The sequence below is a fragment of the Colletotrichum siamense genome (assembly GCF_013390195.1).
Source record: "Colletotrichum siamense strain Cg363 chromosome Unknown KSG_Cg363_contig10, whole genome shotgun sequence".
Taxonomy (NCBI): domain Eukaryota; kingdom Fungi; phylum Ascomycota; class Sordariomycetes; order Glomerellales; family Glomerellaceae; genus Colletotrichum; species Colletotrichum siamense.
Genome location: NW_023501023.1, coordinates 1,200,082 through 1,216,566, shown reverse-complemented (window position 1 = coordinate 1,216,566; position 16,485 = coordinate 1,200,082). Strand labels below are relative to the sequence as shown.

The window sequence follows — 16,485 nt, the reverse complement described above, 5'->3', positions numbered from 1 at the left end:
TTTATATTATTCTATTTATTTCCTTATATATTATTATACCTTTATTTAGAACTATCTTTATTTTAATCCCTCTTTACTTTAATTATTTCTTCTAAGTAAGGTTTAACTAGAGTAGTATCTTATTAATTAGAATAAGCGAAATTTAAAAAAGACTATTTATAAGAAACTTCTTTTATACTTATTTATAAAGATATTCTAGTAAGTACTTTTACTAAAAGCTTCTAAGTAGTACTTATTTAGGATTAAGTAGAGATAGTTAGTTATTATTTAACTTTAATAGCTAGCTTAACCTTATTCTAAAGCTTAGACTAAAGTTTTTGCTTTAGTTATTTTTTATCTTCTAGTATAGATTTATTTATTAACTTAATCTCTTATTATTTTACTTTAAGTATTATTAAAGTAGATACTTTAACTTACTTATAAACTTAAACTTTTTTAGATAAAACTTAATTAAGTATTAGTAAGTTAATAAAATTAAAGTAAGTAAGAGATAAAAAGCAAATATTCTTCTTAATAAGTATTATAGTATTATATAGGAATTCACTAAAAGATATAGCTATATATACTTTATTAAGGTAGTAAGTAATATATATAAGGTTTTTATTATTAATAAGAATTACTTTTTATATTTAATTAAAGTATTACTTATCTATAATAAATTATTTAAGAATTACTTAAATTATCTCCTTATATAACTAGTATTTTATTACTAGAACGAAAGATAGCTAAGTTATAAAGTATTTAAAGAGGAGAATATAGGTATATATTAAGACTTTAAACCTATATTTATTAACTTTATAATATATAACTATATATAATAATAGAAGGATATTAATTATTAGGGAGGGTACTAATACTTTTTTTATAACCTAGATACTAGCTTTACGTTTATTCTTCTCTATTATAATATAGCTATAAAAAGTTATAGTAATCTAAATAGATATAAGGTTTATAAAGGTTAAGAAAGTAAGAGGTTTTATAGTTAGCTTTAATAAGATATAAGTAAGAGGGACTTTATTAATCTAAAAAAGTTAGGAACTAAAAAAAAGGGATTAGTACTAAATAACTTATATTTATAAAGTTAATTATATCTAGGATTAAAATTAATATAAGATTTATACTATATATTAAATAAAAAAATACTAGCTAAAGTTAGGCTTTAAAGTAGTATAAGCTACTACTTAGGCACTTAATCTCCTCTATAATAAGGAATACTACATAAGAGGAAATATTTTAAAGAAAATATAATTTATTTAGATTTAAGTTATATAGGTTAGATAAAGTATATAATTTAGAAAAAAAGTTAGATTAATTAAGTATAGGTGCGATTTTATCTATGTACGTATAATTATAATATAATGTTTAGTTATATACTGAAGAGAGCGTGAGTGTAGTGACCTAAAGCAGTTAGAATTTAATTTAAGCCAGTCGTCCCTGCAGACTGCCGTAGGGAGCTCCAAGTGTGTAGCTAGATTTGGGCTTATCAGCACCCACTTTGATCGGAAGAATACGAAGAGCCAATCACGATCGCATGATGCGCAATAGAAGCCTGCAATAGTCCCACCTTCTTGGTCTTGTCGCTCGGAGGAATACGTGCAACTGCCAACCGCAAGTATGCATCACTCTGCTGAAAACTCCAAGCGTCGGGTAAAGGAGGCAAAGGTCGGCATTTGATGCTAGTCTGATGTCAGAACTAACATGTATCTCCCCGAAGATCATGTAACACGGAACAATACTGATAAGTCAAGATAACGGCAGAGAAGTCGGATCTTTCTCTGTTGCTGTTCCCACCGTCGATATGGCCGGAGGTCTCTATGATATTTAATCACTGATTCAGAGTATGATGACATTCTTTCTCAGACTTTTCTTTGGCTTCACAAGTAGGCTTCACGACAACTAAATACCTTACAATGCAATCCCCCGATCAGAAGATCATCATCATTGGCGCTGGCGTGTTCGGCCTGAGCACAGCTCTGTGGCTTGCTCGTAGCGGCTACAAGGACATCACAATTTTTGACCGATGCGCTTTCGACAAGAACTTCTACGACCCTTCAAATGGCTGCGACGGAGCCTCCGCCGACATCAATAAGGTTTTTCGCATGGCCTATGGAGACAAACTCCGGTATGAACCAGCCATGCCGTCCCTGACTGTTGATGCTGAAGCCCACGTTTAGCTACCAGAACCTGGCACTCGAGGCCAAAGACATGTGGCTCTCGTGGAATAAAGCAGTTGCTGAGACTGCCTCCTCGGACCTTCCGCCCGGCCTGAGTCCAGAGGACAAGCTTCTTCACCTCTGTGGGGCTTACTTCCTTGCAGAGGGATCAGACATGCGAGATTACTATGCCGAAAGTCTGGAGCTGATGAGCAAAACCGCCCCTGACCATAGAAAAATGTTATTTGTGAAAGTATGTGCAGGCGCAAACTATGTCGATGCAGTCGTCTGTGCTATGGCTGATGTTTACCGTGCAGGGCGATGCCGAAGATGAGGAGCGTCTCAGAAACATTGACCCTAAATGGGTTGAGAAGTACCACATAATTGACAAGATCAATGGCAGCAATACCAACGGCTTCATAGACATCAATGCTGGTATCACCATCGCAGACAAGGTGACTAATCCCATGTCCATCCAAACGTTCTTTGACATCTGACTCGTGCCAGGCCTGCGTCTATGCTCGCTTCTTGTGCGAGAAGGAAGGTATCAAGTTCGTCCTGGGTGATCCTCAGGGCAAGCTTGAGAAGTTGATCACCAAGGAAAAGAATGGCCACAAGAAGGTGACCGGTCTTCAAACCTGCGATGGTCTCAGCCATCACGGAGATCTTGTGATTGTTGCTGGTATGAATTTGGCAAACGACATTTTGGATGCATGCGCTCATCATATCTACAGCTGGCAGTTGGACTGCGTCTATCATCCCCGAGGCTCATCGTACAGTTGAAGCCACCGCCGGAACCGTTATGTTCATCGACATCCCCAAGGAGAGAACGGATCTGAGGGAGAAGTTTCACCCGGATAATTATCCAGTGTGGTCTTACCGCAAAGGAGACGGTGACGAGTGAGTTCTGCATTGAATACGTAACTTTCATCAGGCTCATTCATGGCTTCTGCAGATATTACCAGGGCGGTGGTTTCCCCATCAGCAAACAAGGCCGACTCAAGTTCGGTTTCCGCGGTCGCAAGGTTGGTAATGTTTCGGTGCAACTGTACAATACTGTCTGCTGACCACGGCGCTTGCTAAGTTCACCAATTTCCAAAATCATCCCACGGAACCAAATCTGTAAGCATTCCCCGGGATCGTCACTCCGATCAAAACTTATCACGTGCAGTCGCATTTCAACACCACGTACCAAATACACCGAAACGCCGATCGAAACGGTACCTCTTTACGGCTTGTGCCGCATGAAAGAAGTTATCGCCGAAGCTTTCCCCGAGTTGGTCGAGTTCGGCTTTACGGATAGCAGAGTAAGTGGCCTCGATCCTCTCAAATACATGTCCCCTTGCCAATGACAAGAAAATAGCTATGCTGGTATACGGACAGCATTGACAATGATGTGAGTCAGGTCATGTACCTTCTAATGAGCTTTTGCTAACGTCCACAGTATGTCATTGACTACGTGCCCGGGTACTCGAAGTCTCTTTTCATCTGCACTGGAGGATCGTAAGTGATGGTCATTTCGGGGCATCCAAATATTTCAAATCTGACACACAGTTTTCAGAGGTCATGCATTCAAATTCCTTCCCATACTAGGCAGAGTAAGTGTCTTTATAGACCGAAGAACCCCCGTCTCCGCGATTCAAGGTATCTCACGGAATGTAAGCTAAAGAGGTTCGCAGCATGTCAAGAATCAGCTCGAAGGCATTCCGGACGAGTTCACTCAATTTTGGAAGTGGCGAGTTGCCGAGGAAGGCCATGACAATAATGGGTTATCCGAAGGAGAAAATGGTCCCAGAGAGGTCTCCAAGGTGGAGATGGCAGACCGTGCTGACTTCAAGTTGGAACCCACGAGATTTGCTTGAGGCCTCAGGTGGACATCGCTTTCGGGGAAAAGCCCAGGATTTCAGGTATCCTGTGTAAATGGAATAGGACCAGTCAGTCTCTTGAATGACTTTTCTTGACAACGATTTCAACTTTTGGGGGTGCGGTTGAGGGAGCCTTTCTGATTGGTCCATGCGGCTTTCGCTCGGGTTTGAATCGGAATTCATGGTGTGCTACAGAACGGTCTCTTTTCTAAACGCCGCGGCCTAGTAATTCGAGCCTAGCCTCTGGCTTCGTATCCTTAAAAGATTCCAGTCTTGTGCTTAGTACATACAAAATACTTGAAATTTCTAGATATGCCCTTCGAATTTGCAAGGCATGACTCTGAGCCAGCCAGCAAACCACGCACTGAATCAACACCGCCCCCATCATGTCACCTGTCCAAAGTAATACTTCGATACCCAACCCAACAAAGACAACTATTCCAGCATCAAAGCTACGCCGCCAACCAGCGAACTCTATTTTCAACGACAATAGCTCTCAGGACGACCAGACAGAAGACTCACCCCCAAATGGAGGTTACGGCTGGGTTTGCACAGTAGCAGCAGCAGTGGTCAATGGCCATTCGTGGGGGTTCAACTCGGCGTACGCCGTCTTTCTGGCATATTATCTGGAACACGATATCTTTCCAGGTTCATCGCCACTGGAGTATGCCTTCGTCACGAGTTTAAGCCTCACTTGTCTCCTACTGATCTCCCCTGTCGCAACAAAATGTGTTCAGAGGTACGGGATCAGGCCCACGATGTTCTGCGGAGTTGTTCTCGAAACAGCCAGCCTTCTTTTGGCCAGTCTATCATCGGAGATATGGCATCTTTTCTTGACTCAAGGAGTGTTATTTGGCATCGGGGTTGGTCTCCTTTTCATACCTACCGCGGCTGTCGTCCCCCAATGGTTCACCACAAAAAGATCGTTGGCCACCGGTATTTCGCTTTCAGGCGCAGGGCTCGGCGGGGGAGTGTATGCCCTTGCCGCGGGTGCAATGATAAGAAGCCTGGGTCTCCAGTGGACGTTTCGAACTTTGGGAATCATCGGCTTTTGCGTAAACACAACCTGCACGATCTTGATACGCGACCGTAAAAAGGCGACCGATTCGAAACAATCTACTTTCGAACTTGCGCTTTTCAAAAAGGCAGAGTATCTTCTACTCCTCGGTTTCGGCGGTTTCACAATGTTGGGATACTTCGTCCTCATCTTCAGTCTCGCGAGCTACGCAACTGAGATTGGCTTGCCGGCCTCCGACGGCGCTCTCATCAGCGCACTTTTCAACTTTGCGCAGGCCGTCGGCCGCCCTCTGATTGGATACTTCAGTGACAGCTTCGGGCGGATGAACATGGCTGCGTCGATGACGCTCCTTGGTGGGTTGCTCTCTCTCACAGTTTGGGTCAATGCAAAAAGCTTCGGACTTCTAGTCTTCTTCGCCGTCACCGAGGGGCTGGTCGCAGGGAACTTCTGGGCCACTATCGCACCGCTGATGGCCGAGGTTCTCGGCTTGAACCATGTTCCGTCTGGCTTAAACCTGATGTGGCTGAGCATGGTGCTACCTGCAACGTTCAGCGAGCCAATTGCCTTGCAAATCTACTCTGGGACTGGAAGTTATCTTGGATCACAGCTATTCACCGGCTTCATGTACATTGCAGCAGCTTTCTGCCTGGTTCTTCTTCGAGGCTGGAAGGTAGGACATGGAAAGGTCGATTCCTCTGCAATTTCACGCGAACATAGGGTGACTATAGCACCGTCTGACCGCAGTAAAGGTGGTGAGAAAGGGGCCTCGCGGTCGGCTTCTTTGACATTTTTGAAAGACTGCATAACATGGAGGAAGGTTTAGTTCATGTACCTATCAAGCCTAATGAACTTAGGAGACGATTATTTCGCACAATTATCAGTTAAGGTCAAATAGATCATATGAACTCAAATTGCAGAACCTCTGCATCAGACTAAGAATGCGACATGTTGCGGTGATATTGCCTACTATTGATGGTGTCTTTGGTGCAACTGAAACACTCACATTGCCTCTATCCTCTAAACTAACTTTTCAATATCGCTGACAATCTAGCTATTCATGCCGTAAAATCAACCAGAACCTCGTCCATCTGGGCGTTGAAGGTGCCAAAGTACTCCTGCCGCTTGTTCTCAAAAGCCTCAAACATCGGCTTAGCGGTTCCAACAGGAATCTGCTCCTCTCCGCCGACCCATCTCTCGAAAACCTCATTCACGAATTCATTTACGGGCATGCCAATCTCATGCCCATTCTTCAAGTCCGGCTGGTTCTTGGCATCGTGGAGCTCTGTCTGGACTGCTGGAGGGTACACCTCGACAATCTTGACTTTGCTGGCGCTAGACTTCAGCTGGGCTCTGAGTGCGAGAATGAAGCCATGCATGGCAGATTTCGAGCCGCTGTAGTTGGGGCAGCGCTTCATCGGGATGAGACCGAGTTGAGAGGTGGTGTACAGCAAAGCCGTTTGCTTGTTCTGCTTTTGGAGGTGCGGCAGGAAGGCTTTGGTGAGATGAACATGGGAAAGGTAGTTTGCCAAGAGCTCATCATATACAATGTCAAGGTCCACAGATTCAGGGGTCGTGAAGTCGATGCCTCGTTGGACTCCGGCGTTGAGGAAGACACAGTCTAGATCAGGGTGTTCCTTGATGATCGACTCTGCGAACTGCGGGATCTATAAGGTGAGGTTAGACCGAAGACTTAGTGGGTTGGAGTCCAATTTAGCTTACCGAATCAAGCTTGAGAATGTCAAGGGGTACTCCTGTGGCCTTGTGGGTACCGTGTTTGGCGACGAACTTGTCCAGGTTCTCCTTTCGTCTTCCCGCAGCAATGACAAAGATGCCGTTCTCCACGAGTTTGTCCGCAAGAGCAGCACCAATGCCAGAAGTGGCTCCGACGAGAAGAACTTTGTTGTAGGGCAGAGTCATGGTTGCGATTTGGGATGTAGACTTGCAGTCGGGCAGGTCCGTGAACGATGAGTTGATGAGTAGGCTAAATACTGTTGTCAGGCTAAGCGAAAGAAATATGATAGTAGTTTCAGAGGACTCTCTGCTTGCTTGTATTCTTCTGGATCTCACATATCTTGACACAAGTGGTTTTACACATGATATATGCTTGTACGGTGAGCTATCGTCCATGTAGGAGTTATTTCCACGGACATCGCGTCTCCATTTGTAAGCGACAGTCGCATTTATCAGCCCATGTGGTCCTATCTAGTTTTAGAACTATTTTGAGGTACCTTCCAGCTTCCACTGGCGTGATGTTGTACGCGGGGCGGTCCGCTTGTGGGTTGGGCCGGTCCAGTATTGCCACACTTCATCCAATGAAAATTTCACGATGAGCTCGGATTACCCCCACAACCAACATTAGAAGTTCGCCCCTTTCGACTAAGCATTTTTCATACAACAAATCAGACGTCACTCAAGACACGAATTTTCGAGAAACCTTTGCCATCATGTCGTATGTGTTAGGCTGATCAATTGAACACCTTTGTAGCGACATCTAGTAGCAAACGGGCAAAAATGAGGAGCGTACGTGGGTCAGACCACATGTCGAGGTAGTCTTTTTGAGCATAGAGCTTGTCCGGACTTAAATAGCTGATTTGGGCTATCGTATATTGATGCAGATAAACTGGTTTCATAGTTCCTAGCGAATCAGACATTGATGTATTAGGCGGTATCAAACCCGGATAAGAGCCAACGTGACTGACATTCACCAAAACTGTCTGCTCAGTGATCGGACCTTCGTTGTTCAGCAACAGAATGAGCTCAAATAGCACAGCCATGAAGTTACTGGCGCCTTTTAAGATGAGACCCGGAATATTAAGGCCTCCAGCATAGAGGGTGATTTGAATTAGTCAAAGTTGTTGGTTCACAACTTTTAGACTTGACCAAGCAAACCTATCGCAACTATCATTATTTCAGCCAGTTTTCGGGATGCGTTGAGTGGAATCGATCAATTGTCTCTATCGCCCCCAAATGCTTTGGTCTCTAAGTCTATGAATGCAAGGGCAAATTGATTGACTCGTCCTCTGAGCAGAATACCTGTATGCAACGCCAACCCTGCCCTTCAATACCATGTCCAAATAAAGTTGTTTGTTCTACAACTTGGTTCGTATCGAGATGTACAGAACTTCTGCCTTGGCCAGAACTTCTCCATTCTGATCTTCTATCTGCGCACTGACGAAGTTCTTCCGCCCCTCGATCTTGGAGATCTTGGACCTGACAAGAATCGTGCCCGGCGCAGGGACCGGCCTGAGAAACGTCGTGTTCAGATATGCCGTTCGGAAGTCTTTGTTGGGTTCCGCGCCTTCTGGTCTCTGCGCCACAATCGTCATGCCCGTGACTTCGTCCAAAATCAACGCAACGGCGCCCCCATGAGCTGCCTCGGGAAAGCCGATCATGCCATCTTTCAGGGTAATCAGCGAACACAACTCGTCGACTTTCCAGTCTGGCGGTTGTGGCCGCGGGTGCAGCACAAGCCAAGCGGTGATGGTGTTCGGTGTGTTGAGAGTCCCGCCAACATATGAATTCTCTTTTGTTGGCAAGATTGTCCTATTCGCCGATACTTGGACAACGTGGGAGGGCGAGTCGAACTTGGCGAGGACTTTTGCGCACCATGGAATGGATGCGAAGTGTTGGTATTCCGGATGCGACTTGACGGCTTCGGATGTCATGGCGAAAGGGAGGGCATTGAGCGCGATCGTCAGTCAAGCATGACACTTGCGGTGAACAAAATTTCGAATGATAGCTTGGGTGAGGGGTTACTTGGATGGAGTTGCCTCGGTTTCGTTATGCGGGGTTCTGGGTAGTTCCGAGGCTGGTGTGGACAGGGGGAGCTGCCTGTTCAACTGTCAACCACGTACCACAACGCGTAGGCGATCTCGAGGCGTATTTTAGACTTTGCCCTTGGAACCTTCAGCTTGAGATTGGACAACTCTCAAACGAATATTTTTGTCACATTTTGCAGAGCATATCGGACGACACGTGGATGTTTGGGTTCGAGTTGCCCACGTCTTCGGAAGGCCAAGGCCTAGACAGCCGTCAACTAATGACTCGCAATTCCTCATCGAACCACTGTCGACGGCTAGGGAAGCCGAGCATCCGAGACTGGCAACTAATTCATCACCGTGAGAGGGAAAAAAAATGATTCAGGGCTACATAAACTCTCTTTAAGCTTGTTCGACGCAGACCTTCCACGCGCCTAGAGTTTTGCGCCTAGGCCTGAAGCCCGTTTGTGCTCTTCCCGCCATGCAAGATCGCTCAGGATCTCCTCGCTTCCCCCGCCAATGACTTTCAGACGCAGGTCGCGTGAGATTTGCTCGGTCATTGTCACGCCTTTTTCGAAACCCATTCCGCCGTGTATCTGCTGGCTTTCCCTGACGGCCTGTTCAACCATTCTGCCGCCCTGGATCTTGGCAAGCGCGATTCTGCTGGCGACGTCCTTCGTCTGCCAGCCGTGGATCTTTACGTGGTATGCTATCTGCTCCAACCAAGCCCAATGCCCTTCAACCTCACGCGCTATGGTGGTGAGCTTATGGCGGATAATTTGATGGGAGGCAAGCGGCTTTCCGAATGTCTCGCGATCGTGCGCATGCTGCAGCGCTTCCGAAAGACAAATTCGGGCTTGCCTATTGCAGTCCACCGTCAAAATGAAACGCTCTTTGTTGAAGTTGCGCATGATGATGGGGAAGGCGCCGTTCTCTTTCCCCAGCAACTGATCGACCGGAACTTTCACGTTCTCCAGAATGACCCACGATGAGCCGCCCGCATTGTGGCCGGAGTTGTGGATCTTCCTGATCGTGATACCCGGCGAGTTCAGAGGCACCACTAGAAGTGAAATGCCACTTCGACCAGGCTCACCCATCCGTACAGCGGTAGTCATATGAGTCGCCCACGGCGCGCCGGTAACCCATTTCTTACGCCCGTTGACAACGTAAAATTTCCCATCGGCAGTCTTCTGAGCAGTGGCTCGTATCGCGCTCACATCACTTCCGGCCGTCGGCTCCGTGATGGCAAGACAGAAGCTCGTCTCCCATGTGAAAAGCCCCGGCAGCCACCGTCTCTTCTGTTCTTCAGTCCCCGCCGTCCAGATAGGCGGGGCACCCACATTCGACGCCCCCGCCAGCGCGAGGGGCACCCCGCTGGGGATGCGGGCCATCTCGTCCATCAGGATGAGCTCGTGAAAGACGTCGAGCTCGTCGAATGGGATCCCCGCGATTGTCATGAGCTCCCTCGGCCGGTACTCCCTGGGCACGTCCAGGAAAGCAAGACCGGACTTGGCGAACTGCAGTCTGGCGGCCAAGGGGCACTCGCCGGCGGCCTCCCACTCCTGTGCGTATGGCAGCAGGTGGGTGTCGACAAAATCCCGCACGTATGCTTGGAACCTCCGGTGAGAGTCATTATAGTATGGGCTTTCAAGAGCGTTGAACCACGCCGGCTCGCCCCACCTATCTCGGGCTTGGATGTCAGCTTGGGAACGGAGGTAGAAAAGGGGGGAGGTTCGGGGCAGTACGGAGCGAGGGTGCCAACCGCCGTGCGTCCCTTGTTTGGGAGCACTGGCTTCGGTGACCTGGTATGGTTGGCGGACATGCTGCGACGTTGCTGTGCTCGGTTTTACGAGATGGTGTTAGATGCTACTGGATAGACGTGCGATCCACGGGAGGCGAAGGTGGCTGGGGGGCATGAACGGTCTGATACTCGGATTCTCTGCTATCGGGATCACTTTGAAGAAATATGCAGGCGGGAAACGCCGCAGTAAAACTGGTTGCCAAAGCGTTGCGAGATTACTACACAGTAGAGTTTGTGGCCGCAGCAGCACTTTCATGTGCAGTCTGTATCAGAGTCGATGCGCCTTCAATGCGAGGGAGCGCAGGGTCCACGCGAGTCAAGCGCGTATCCACGATGGGCCCAATTTGGATATCTCCGCAATTGAGTGACTACCGACCGGTTCGTCCGGGGCTGGGAGCGACAGGGGAGCTCCTCCGCGTCAAAGAGACAACCAGCGGGGTCCTGATATGTCCCGGGCTACGATATCCGTTTGGGCCTGGGCGCCTGTCGCGCGTGGGTTTACGACCAATGCACCAGACTGAATAGTGTCAAGAGCGTCCCACCGACTCTTGGCGAGAACGAAAGCTTATTTCATTGACATTCCCAAGCAAGAGGATGCCAAGACCGTTTAACGTGCTCATAATTCGTGTTGTATTGCGACCAATCAAACAAAACGTTATGGCTGGCTAAATTGACGTCTGATCACGCAATACTCTAAACTTTAGGTATCTTGGTGTGGGAGCTCTGTAAAGGTTATACTGTAGTTGACCTAAGGTCAAGCACCTCGGCGATCTTTCCACTCCTAGGATTGACAGCGAGTTCCTGCATGGTGACAAAGTTTACCTTCAGCTCGTTGACTAAATCCTTCTCGACGTGTTCCCGAAACATCGGCCGCACCACCCCGAGCTCTCCTCTCAGCCCTGCCTGCAACTGCGAACTCTCCTCGTCTGTGGTCGGCTTAAATGCGACGTTCAAAGTGAGAAGGTCCTTCCTGTCTTCGCGCGTGACGACGGCTTGAATCTTGCCCACCGGTCTGTCTTTGAGAACCGTCGAGACGATGCGTCTCAGGTCCACAAAGTCGATGGAGACGGGGCCGAGGCGGATGGCCGTGCGGTCCCTGTCAAGAACGCGGAAAAGACCAAGCGCTGGATCAACCCACGCGGCTCGATCGCCGGACGGGTAGCGGATAATGGGCATCAGACGGCGCTCCACGTTCGTGACGACCAAGCTGCCCGGCTCGCCGGGGGTCGTCGTGACCTCGCCGTCGTCGTTGACGATCTCGACGATGATGTTGGGGCTGTTGACTTGGTGAAGACGGGGGTCGTTGTTGTAGTCCTCGGGCTTTGGCGGTAGACCAATGATTCCGCAGTCCATGGAGCCGTAAACGACGGATCGGATAGTTGCGTTGGGGAAGGCTGCCTTCAAGAGTCCCGCTTGATCGTCGTAAAATGCCTCGCCGGAGAACAAGAGCAGCCGCACGGAGGGGTGAGTCTTTTCAGCTTCAAGGATGCGTTCTGCCAGCTGCGACATTGTTGTGACTGTGGCTAGAACGACTGTGGCCTCGAATTCAACGATGTGTCTCTCCATTGATGGGATACCGACATGTCCAGCGACTGGGAGTTGAATGGCGCCACACGGTAGGTGATACACCGACAGGATGTGAAGCAAGAAACTGCCGTAGAGGTCGCCGGCGTAGAATAAGTTGGCGACCATGTCTCCTTCGCGAACACCGCATCGCGCCAGCGACTCTGCTAACTGCGTTGAAAGACCATGAAATTCCTTTTGGTCGTAGAATGAGACTTTGGGGTGATTGGTTGTGCCTAAAGACTAGTGAGTCGGAGCCTCAACCCGTCTTACTTCATGATCACCTACCTCCCGTTTTGAAAATAATACCATCTTTCTGCTTTGACGTTATGACTTGGCTGTTGAGACAGGTGTTGGATTCCCAAAAAGACTCATGATCAACTGTAGGCAAGTCCCTGAGTGAGACTGTTGCCTCTTTCTGGACTCCCCTGGACTCCCAAAGTTCGGCATAGTATGATGAGTTCAACCTCACGAACTCAAGGAGTTCCGCGAGGTCTCTGTTGCCGGCTCCGTTCACCTTGGGAACTGTCATGTTGGTCTGTAGGTCCGTTGAGTCGAGTTACTTGGTTCTAGGGTTGTTGCAAAGTCGACATTCAGCTTCAACTGATAAATCACCGAAAACGACTCTGGTCCATGACAGCGGAAATGAGACAGGTGGTCAAGGTTCATTCCCTAATTATCAGATGGACGACCGTACCCGGCCTTTGTCGGAGGCTGAGTGTTGCCCTGGTGTCCGCCATCATTCATGGATATCCTCAGTTGTGTTCTGCGTTACGACAGATAGAGTTCAGAGGTGCAGGGACTTGTGACTATTGTCAAAGAGGATCAACTCGCAAAATGGACTGATTTACGAAGTGGACGGAAGTCGGCGAGGAGATGAAAATACACTGTAGGTTTGCCCTAGAAGCCTGTCTCTCGCAGCCTCATTTCTAGAAACCCACAAAGAAGCCGTTTAAGCTTTTTTGATTGCGCCGGATCACTGACGCTGGAATCTCTCAGCGACCGTGCGCCGACATTCCCGTGCGCCCTACCCTTGCGCCTAGGCTTGATGGTGATGGGCAACTTGGGATAGGTAACGGCGTGGGCGCAGCTGGAGACGCCACGAAAGGGAGAGTTTGCGCAGATATATGAATCCGAGGAGCCCATGGCTTGTGGTGTCTCTGTCTGAACCTTTCTATCCGTCCCCGAGTTTCCCCCCTCTTACCCGATCTTCCCCGAGTGGGTCGCGACGTTATCGCACGGTCCCTTGTTTTGAGAACACTTGGGGACACGCGGTTCGGTTTGGGGTCTTGGGGCGGTTGGAGAAGATGGAGAGAGAGTCGCAAGAATTGGCCAATGAAGTCTGCCCAAAAGAAACCCTCTGTCAACAGCAGAAGGAGGGGTTCTCAGGGTCCTGTGGCCACCACCCACCCGCGTTGGAAGAGACGTTTAAACGAGGTTCAAGCTCAAACACAGAGTGGGGGTCAATCTTTCCGTACGAAGTCGCAGAGAGCCAGGGGTAAAAGTGTTGGGGTTGAGGGTGCCTTCTTTGTGGGTTTTCCAAGCCTCTTGCAATTCGCACGTGGAGCCGAACCCTGGCATATCTTCTCCCGCTAGGCCTGATTGCGTTTAGCCCTGTTTAACCGAGGAAGCCTCTTCTTGGATATGCATGGATCGAAAGATTCAAAACAGCACGACAGATCCGCGGGTCTCAACAGAGTGAGAGAGCGTTGCTCACCGCCTGCGAAAGGCGGGCAAGTGTGGGTTGCCTCTCTCTCTCTCTCTCTCTATCTTTGCGATATACGGTGTGTGCATGTTGCAGTGTCGCAGTCAGTTTTGGATCCTCAGGGACAACGCATCAAGAGACAAACGGAACGGGCAGGCGGTCGCCGCGCCACCACGCGGCTCCGAGCTCTTCAGCGTTTCTCCTGAGTAATTCTTGCAGAGGACAAAGAAGAGGTGGCTTGTACTGAACCAATTTGAGTCATGAAGTGCACTGCGGAAGACGTCTGGCCCGAGGCTCTGCGAGGCTATCGGCCGGCGGCCACAAGGTTGGTCCTGGCCGCGAGTCACGTCTTTGGCTGACACTCGCGCGATTCCAAACACTTGCCATTGGCACACTGACCATCGTAATTTTTTTTCTGCCGGCCCATGGCAATGCATGTGGGCAACAAAGTCCAGACTGTTTGGACCCCTATTCAGCAGATCGTCCACGTCCCTGACCATGGAACCGACGTTGACCCACTGCCGTCTAGGTTGGCGCTGGGTCCCTTAACGAAAAAAGAACAAGGAGAAGACACGTCGTTGCATGTGCCGTGGCGGTGACAGCCAAGTCCCTTACGCAGTACGTAGTTTTTTTTCTTTCTCCATCCCCCCCTTCCGCAAAAGCGATAATCGCACCTACCCATTTTACCTCGGGCAAGCGAGAATTTTCACCTTTTTTCCGTCTTCCCCCAGCTTCATCTGGTGCCTTTGCTCCGTCGACATTCACTTTCTTTCTCAGCCTTGAACCTGAGGAGACTTCTGTTCATCTCATATACGCCAGCCTATAGACAGAAGCATCTCAAACATCCCAGGTTGCACCTGTCACACACAATGGCGGCTCGTCAACGTACCACGACCGCGGTGGTCGAGAAGCCCCAGCAGGTTAGTCGGGAGCCTCCTTCCGGATCGCGATCTCGATCGATGAACCAAACTGACCCTCATTCCAGAAGACCTCTGAGCCTGAGTACCCTGATATCCAGACCATCAGGGACACCATTCCCGCTCACTGCTTTGAGCCTTCGCTGTGGACATCCTTCTACTATGTCTTCCGTGACTACTCCATGGTGGCCGCCCTCGTCTGGGCTGCTCTCACCTACATCCCCGCCATCCAGGACCCCATCGTCCGCGGTGCCGCCTGGATGATCTACGGCTTCGTTCAGGGCCTCGTTTGCACTGGTGTCTGGATTTTGGGTCACGAGTGCGGCCATGGTGCCTTCTCCAAGAACCAGAAGCTGAACGACGTGGTCGGCTGGGTGCTCCACTCCTCCCTCATGGTCCCCTACTTCTCTTGGAAGTTCTCTCACCACCGTCACCACCGCTTCACCGGTCACATGCAAAAGGACATGGCCTTTGTCCCCGCCACTCAGCCCAAGGCCTCCAAGAAGCCCCTGTTCGGTGCCATCGACCTCCACGAGCTCTTCGAGGACACCCCCATCCTCCAGCTCATGAACCTCCTTGGCCACCAGCTGTTCGGATGGCAGATGTACCTCTTCTTCAACGCCACTGCCGGCAAGGGCAGCAAGCAGCGTGAGGTCAGCGCTCTTGGACGCTGGATCAACGTCAGCCACTTCGACCCCTTCAGCGCCGTCTTCCGTCCCAATGAGGCTATCTTCATTGCCATCTCCGACCTTGGCCTGGCCATCACCCTCTCCATCCTCTACAAGGCCGCCCAGATCCTGGACGTCTCCACTGTTCTCCTCCTTTACGCCGTCCCGTACTTCTGGGTCCACCACTGGCTCGGTATGCACTAACCCCTTTTCCCTACTCTTCACCCCGGAACTCATTAGAGTTTTCGAGCGTTTTCGCGTTTGATAGAGTGCTAATCGATACCCCTCAGTTGCTATCACCTACCTCCACCACAACCACCCTGACGTCTACCACTACAACGAGGACGGCTGGACTTTCGTCAAGGGTGCCCTGGCCACCATTGACCGCGACTTCGGATTCGTTGGCAAGCACCTCTTCCACGGTATTATCGAGAAGCACGTCGTTCACCACCTCTTCCCGTAAGATCATTGGCCCCTCAGTTGAAACACCGATAAGTTCTCATTGCTAATATCGCTCAGTCGCATTCCCTTCTACAAGGCCGATGAGGCCACTGAGGCCATCAAGCCCCTCCTCGGCGACCTGTACCACTCCGATGAGCGCAGCTTCCTGGGCCAGCTCTGGTCTGTCTTCGGCACTCTCAAGTATGTCGAGAACGACCCGACCTGCCCTGGCCGCATGAGATGGGCCAAATAGAGAGTTGCCACAAGCAACTCACAAAAAAACCCTCCTTTTGATTTTAGACGCAAATAGACGAAGTGATAGACATAGACTTTTTTTTGGTTCAACTCCGCAAGAGTTAGAGTTCGCTAGAGAGTGGCAAGCATTAGAATTAGTTGCGGAGACAAAAGAAAATCTAGACAAAATGGCTGGCCAAGGCTGGAATTTCACTTGAAACTATGGCTCAACTGTGAACACGCAATTTGTCGGCGACTATCTGAGAAGTTTTGCAGGCCGAGCCCGACGGTCGTTAATCAAGTTACGTACGCTGCGCCGCGCCGCGGGCCTTCTGTCAATAACGTGCTTTTGTTGCCGTTTT

At 49.3% G+C, this 16,485-nt stretch overlaps 7 protein-coding genes across 7 annotated transcripts; 3 read left to right on the top strand and 4 right to left on the bottom strand.

The window, feature by feature from the left end:
- Positions 1 to 1,910: 1,910 nt before the first annotated feature.
- fap1-1 (L-pipecolate oxidase) lies at positions 1,911 to 4,015 on the top strand (the record flags this gene model as incomplete). Its single annotated transcript, XM_036646094.1, has 12 exons — positions 1,911 to 2,122; positions 2,175 to 2,406; positions 2,471 to 2,608; positions 2,661 to 2,835; positions 2,888 to 3,053; positions 3,109 to 3,178; positions 3,238 to 3,275; positions 3,325 to 3,460; positions 3,517 to 3,549; positions 3,598 to 3,656; positions 3,715 to 3,751; positions 3,833 to 4,015. The coding sequence occupies 12 exons, from the start codon at positions 1,911 to 1,913 to the stop codon at positions 4,013 to 4,015; spliced, it is 1,479 nt and encodes a 492-aa protein (XP_036487924.1).
- Positions 4,016 to 5,202: 1,187 nt separating this feature from the next.
- On the top strand, positions 5,203 to 5,783 carry MCH2-0 (putative transporter MCH2; the record flags this gene model as incomplete). The annotated part of the gene is made up of 2 exons (XM_036646093.1): positions 5,203 to 5,706; positions 5,781 to 5,783. 2 exons carry the CDS (start codon positions 5,203 to 5,205, stop codon positions 5,781 to 5,783), a joined length of 507 nt encoding a protein of 168 aa, XP_036487925.1.
- A 308-nt stretch (positions 5,784 to 6,091) lies between these two features.
- On the bottom strand, positions 6,092 to 6,953 carry dltE-2 (putative oxidoreductase DltE; the record flags this gene model as incomplete). The annotated part of the gene is made up of 2 exons (XM_036646092.1): positions 6,092 to 6,700; positions 6,756 to 6,953. The coding sequence occupies 2 exons, from the start codon at positions 6,951 to 6,953 to the stop codon at positions 6,092 to 6,094; spliced, it is 807 nt and encodes a 268-aa protein (XP_036488225.1).
- A 1,172-nt stretch (positions 6,954 to 8,125) lies between these two features.
- Positions 8,126 to 8,701, bottom strand: Them4 (Acyl-coenzyme A thioesterase THEM4; the record flags this gene model as incomplete). Its single annotated transcript, XM_036646091.1, has 1 exon — positions 8,126 to 8,701. One exon carries the CDS (start codon positions 8,699 to 8,701, stop codon positions 8,126 to 8,128), a length of 576 nt encoding a protein of 191 aa, XP_036488226.1.
- A 527-nt stretch (positions 8,702 to 9,228) lies between these two features.
- apdG-2 (Acyl-CoA dehydrogenase apdG) lies at positions 9,229 to 10,616 on the bottom strand (the record flags this gene model as incomplete). The annotated part of the gene is made up of 2 exons (XM_036646090.1): positions 9,229 to 10,474; positions 10,540 to 10,616. The coding sequence occupies 2 exons, from the start codon at positions 10,614 to 10,616 to the stop codon at positions 9,229 to 9,231; spliced, it is 1,323 nt and encodes a 440-aa protein (XP_036488223.1).
- Positions 10,617 to 11,327: 711 nt separating this feature from the next.
- On the bottom strand, positions 11,328 to 12,690 carry CGCS363_v014240 (Phenylacetate-coenzyme A ligase; the record flags this gene model as incomplete). The annotated part of the gene is made up of 2 exons (XM_036646089.1): positions 11,328 to 12,394; positions 12,447 to 12,690. The coding sequence occupies 2 exons, from the start codon at positions 12,688 to 12,690 to the stop codon at positions 11,328 to 11,330; spliced, it is 1,311 nt and encodes a 436-aa protein (XP_036488224.1).
- A 2,042-nt stretch (positions 12,691 to 14,732) lies between these two features.
- On the top strand, positions 14,733 to 16,142 carry CGCS363_v014239 (Oleate hydroxylase FAH12; the record flags this gene model as incomplete). The annotated part of the gene is made up of 4 exons (XM_036646088.1): positions 14,733 to 14,783; positions 14,849 to 15,641; positions 15,739 to 15,907; positions 15,968 to 16,142. 4 exons carry the CDS (start codon positions 14,733 to 14,735, stop codon positions 16,140 to 16,142), a joined length of 1,188 nt encoding a protein of 395 aa, XP_036488647.1.
- Positions 16,143 to 16,485: the final 343 nt, after the last annotated feature.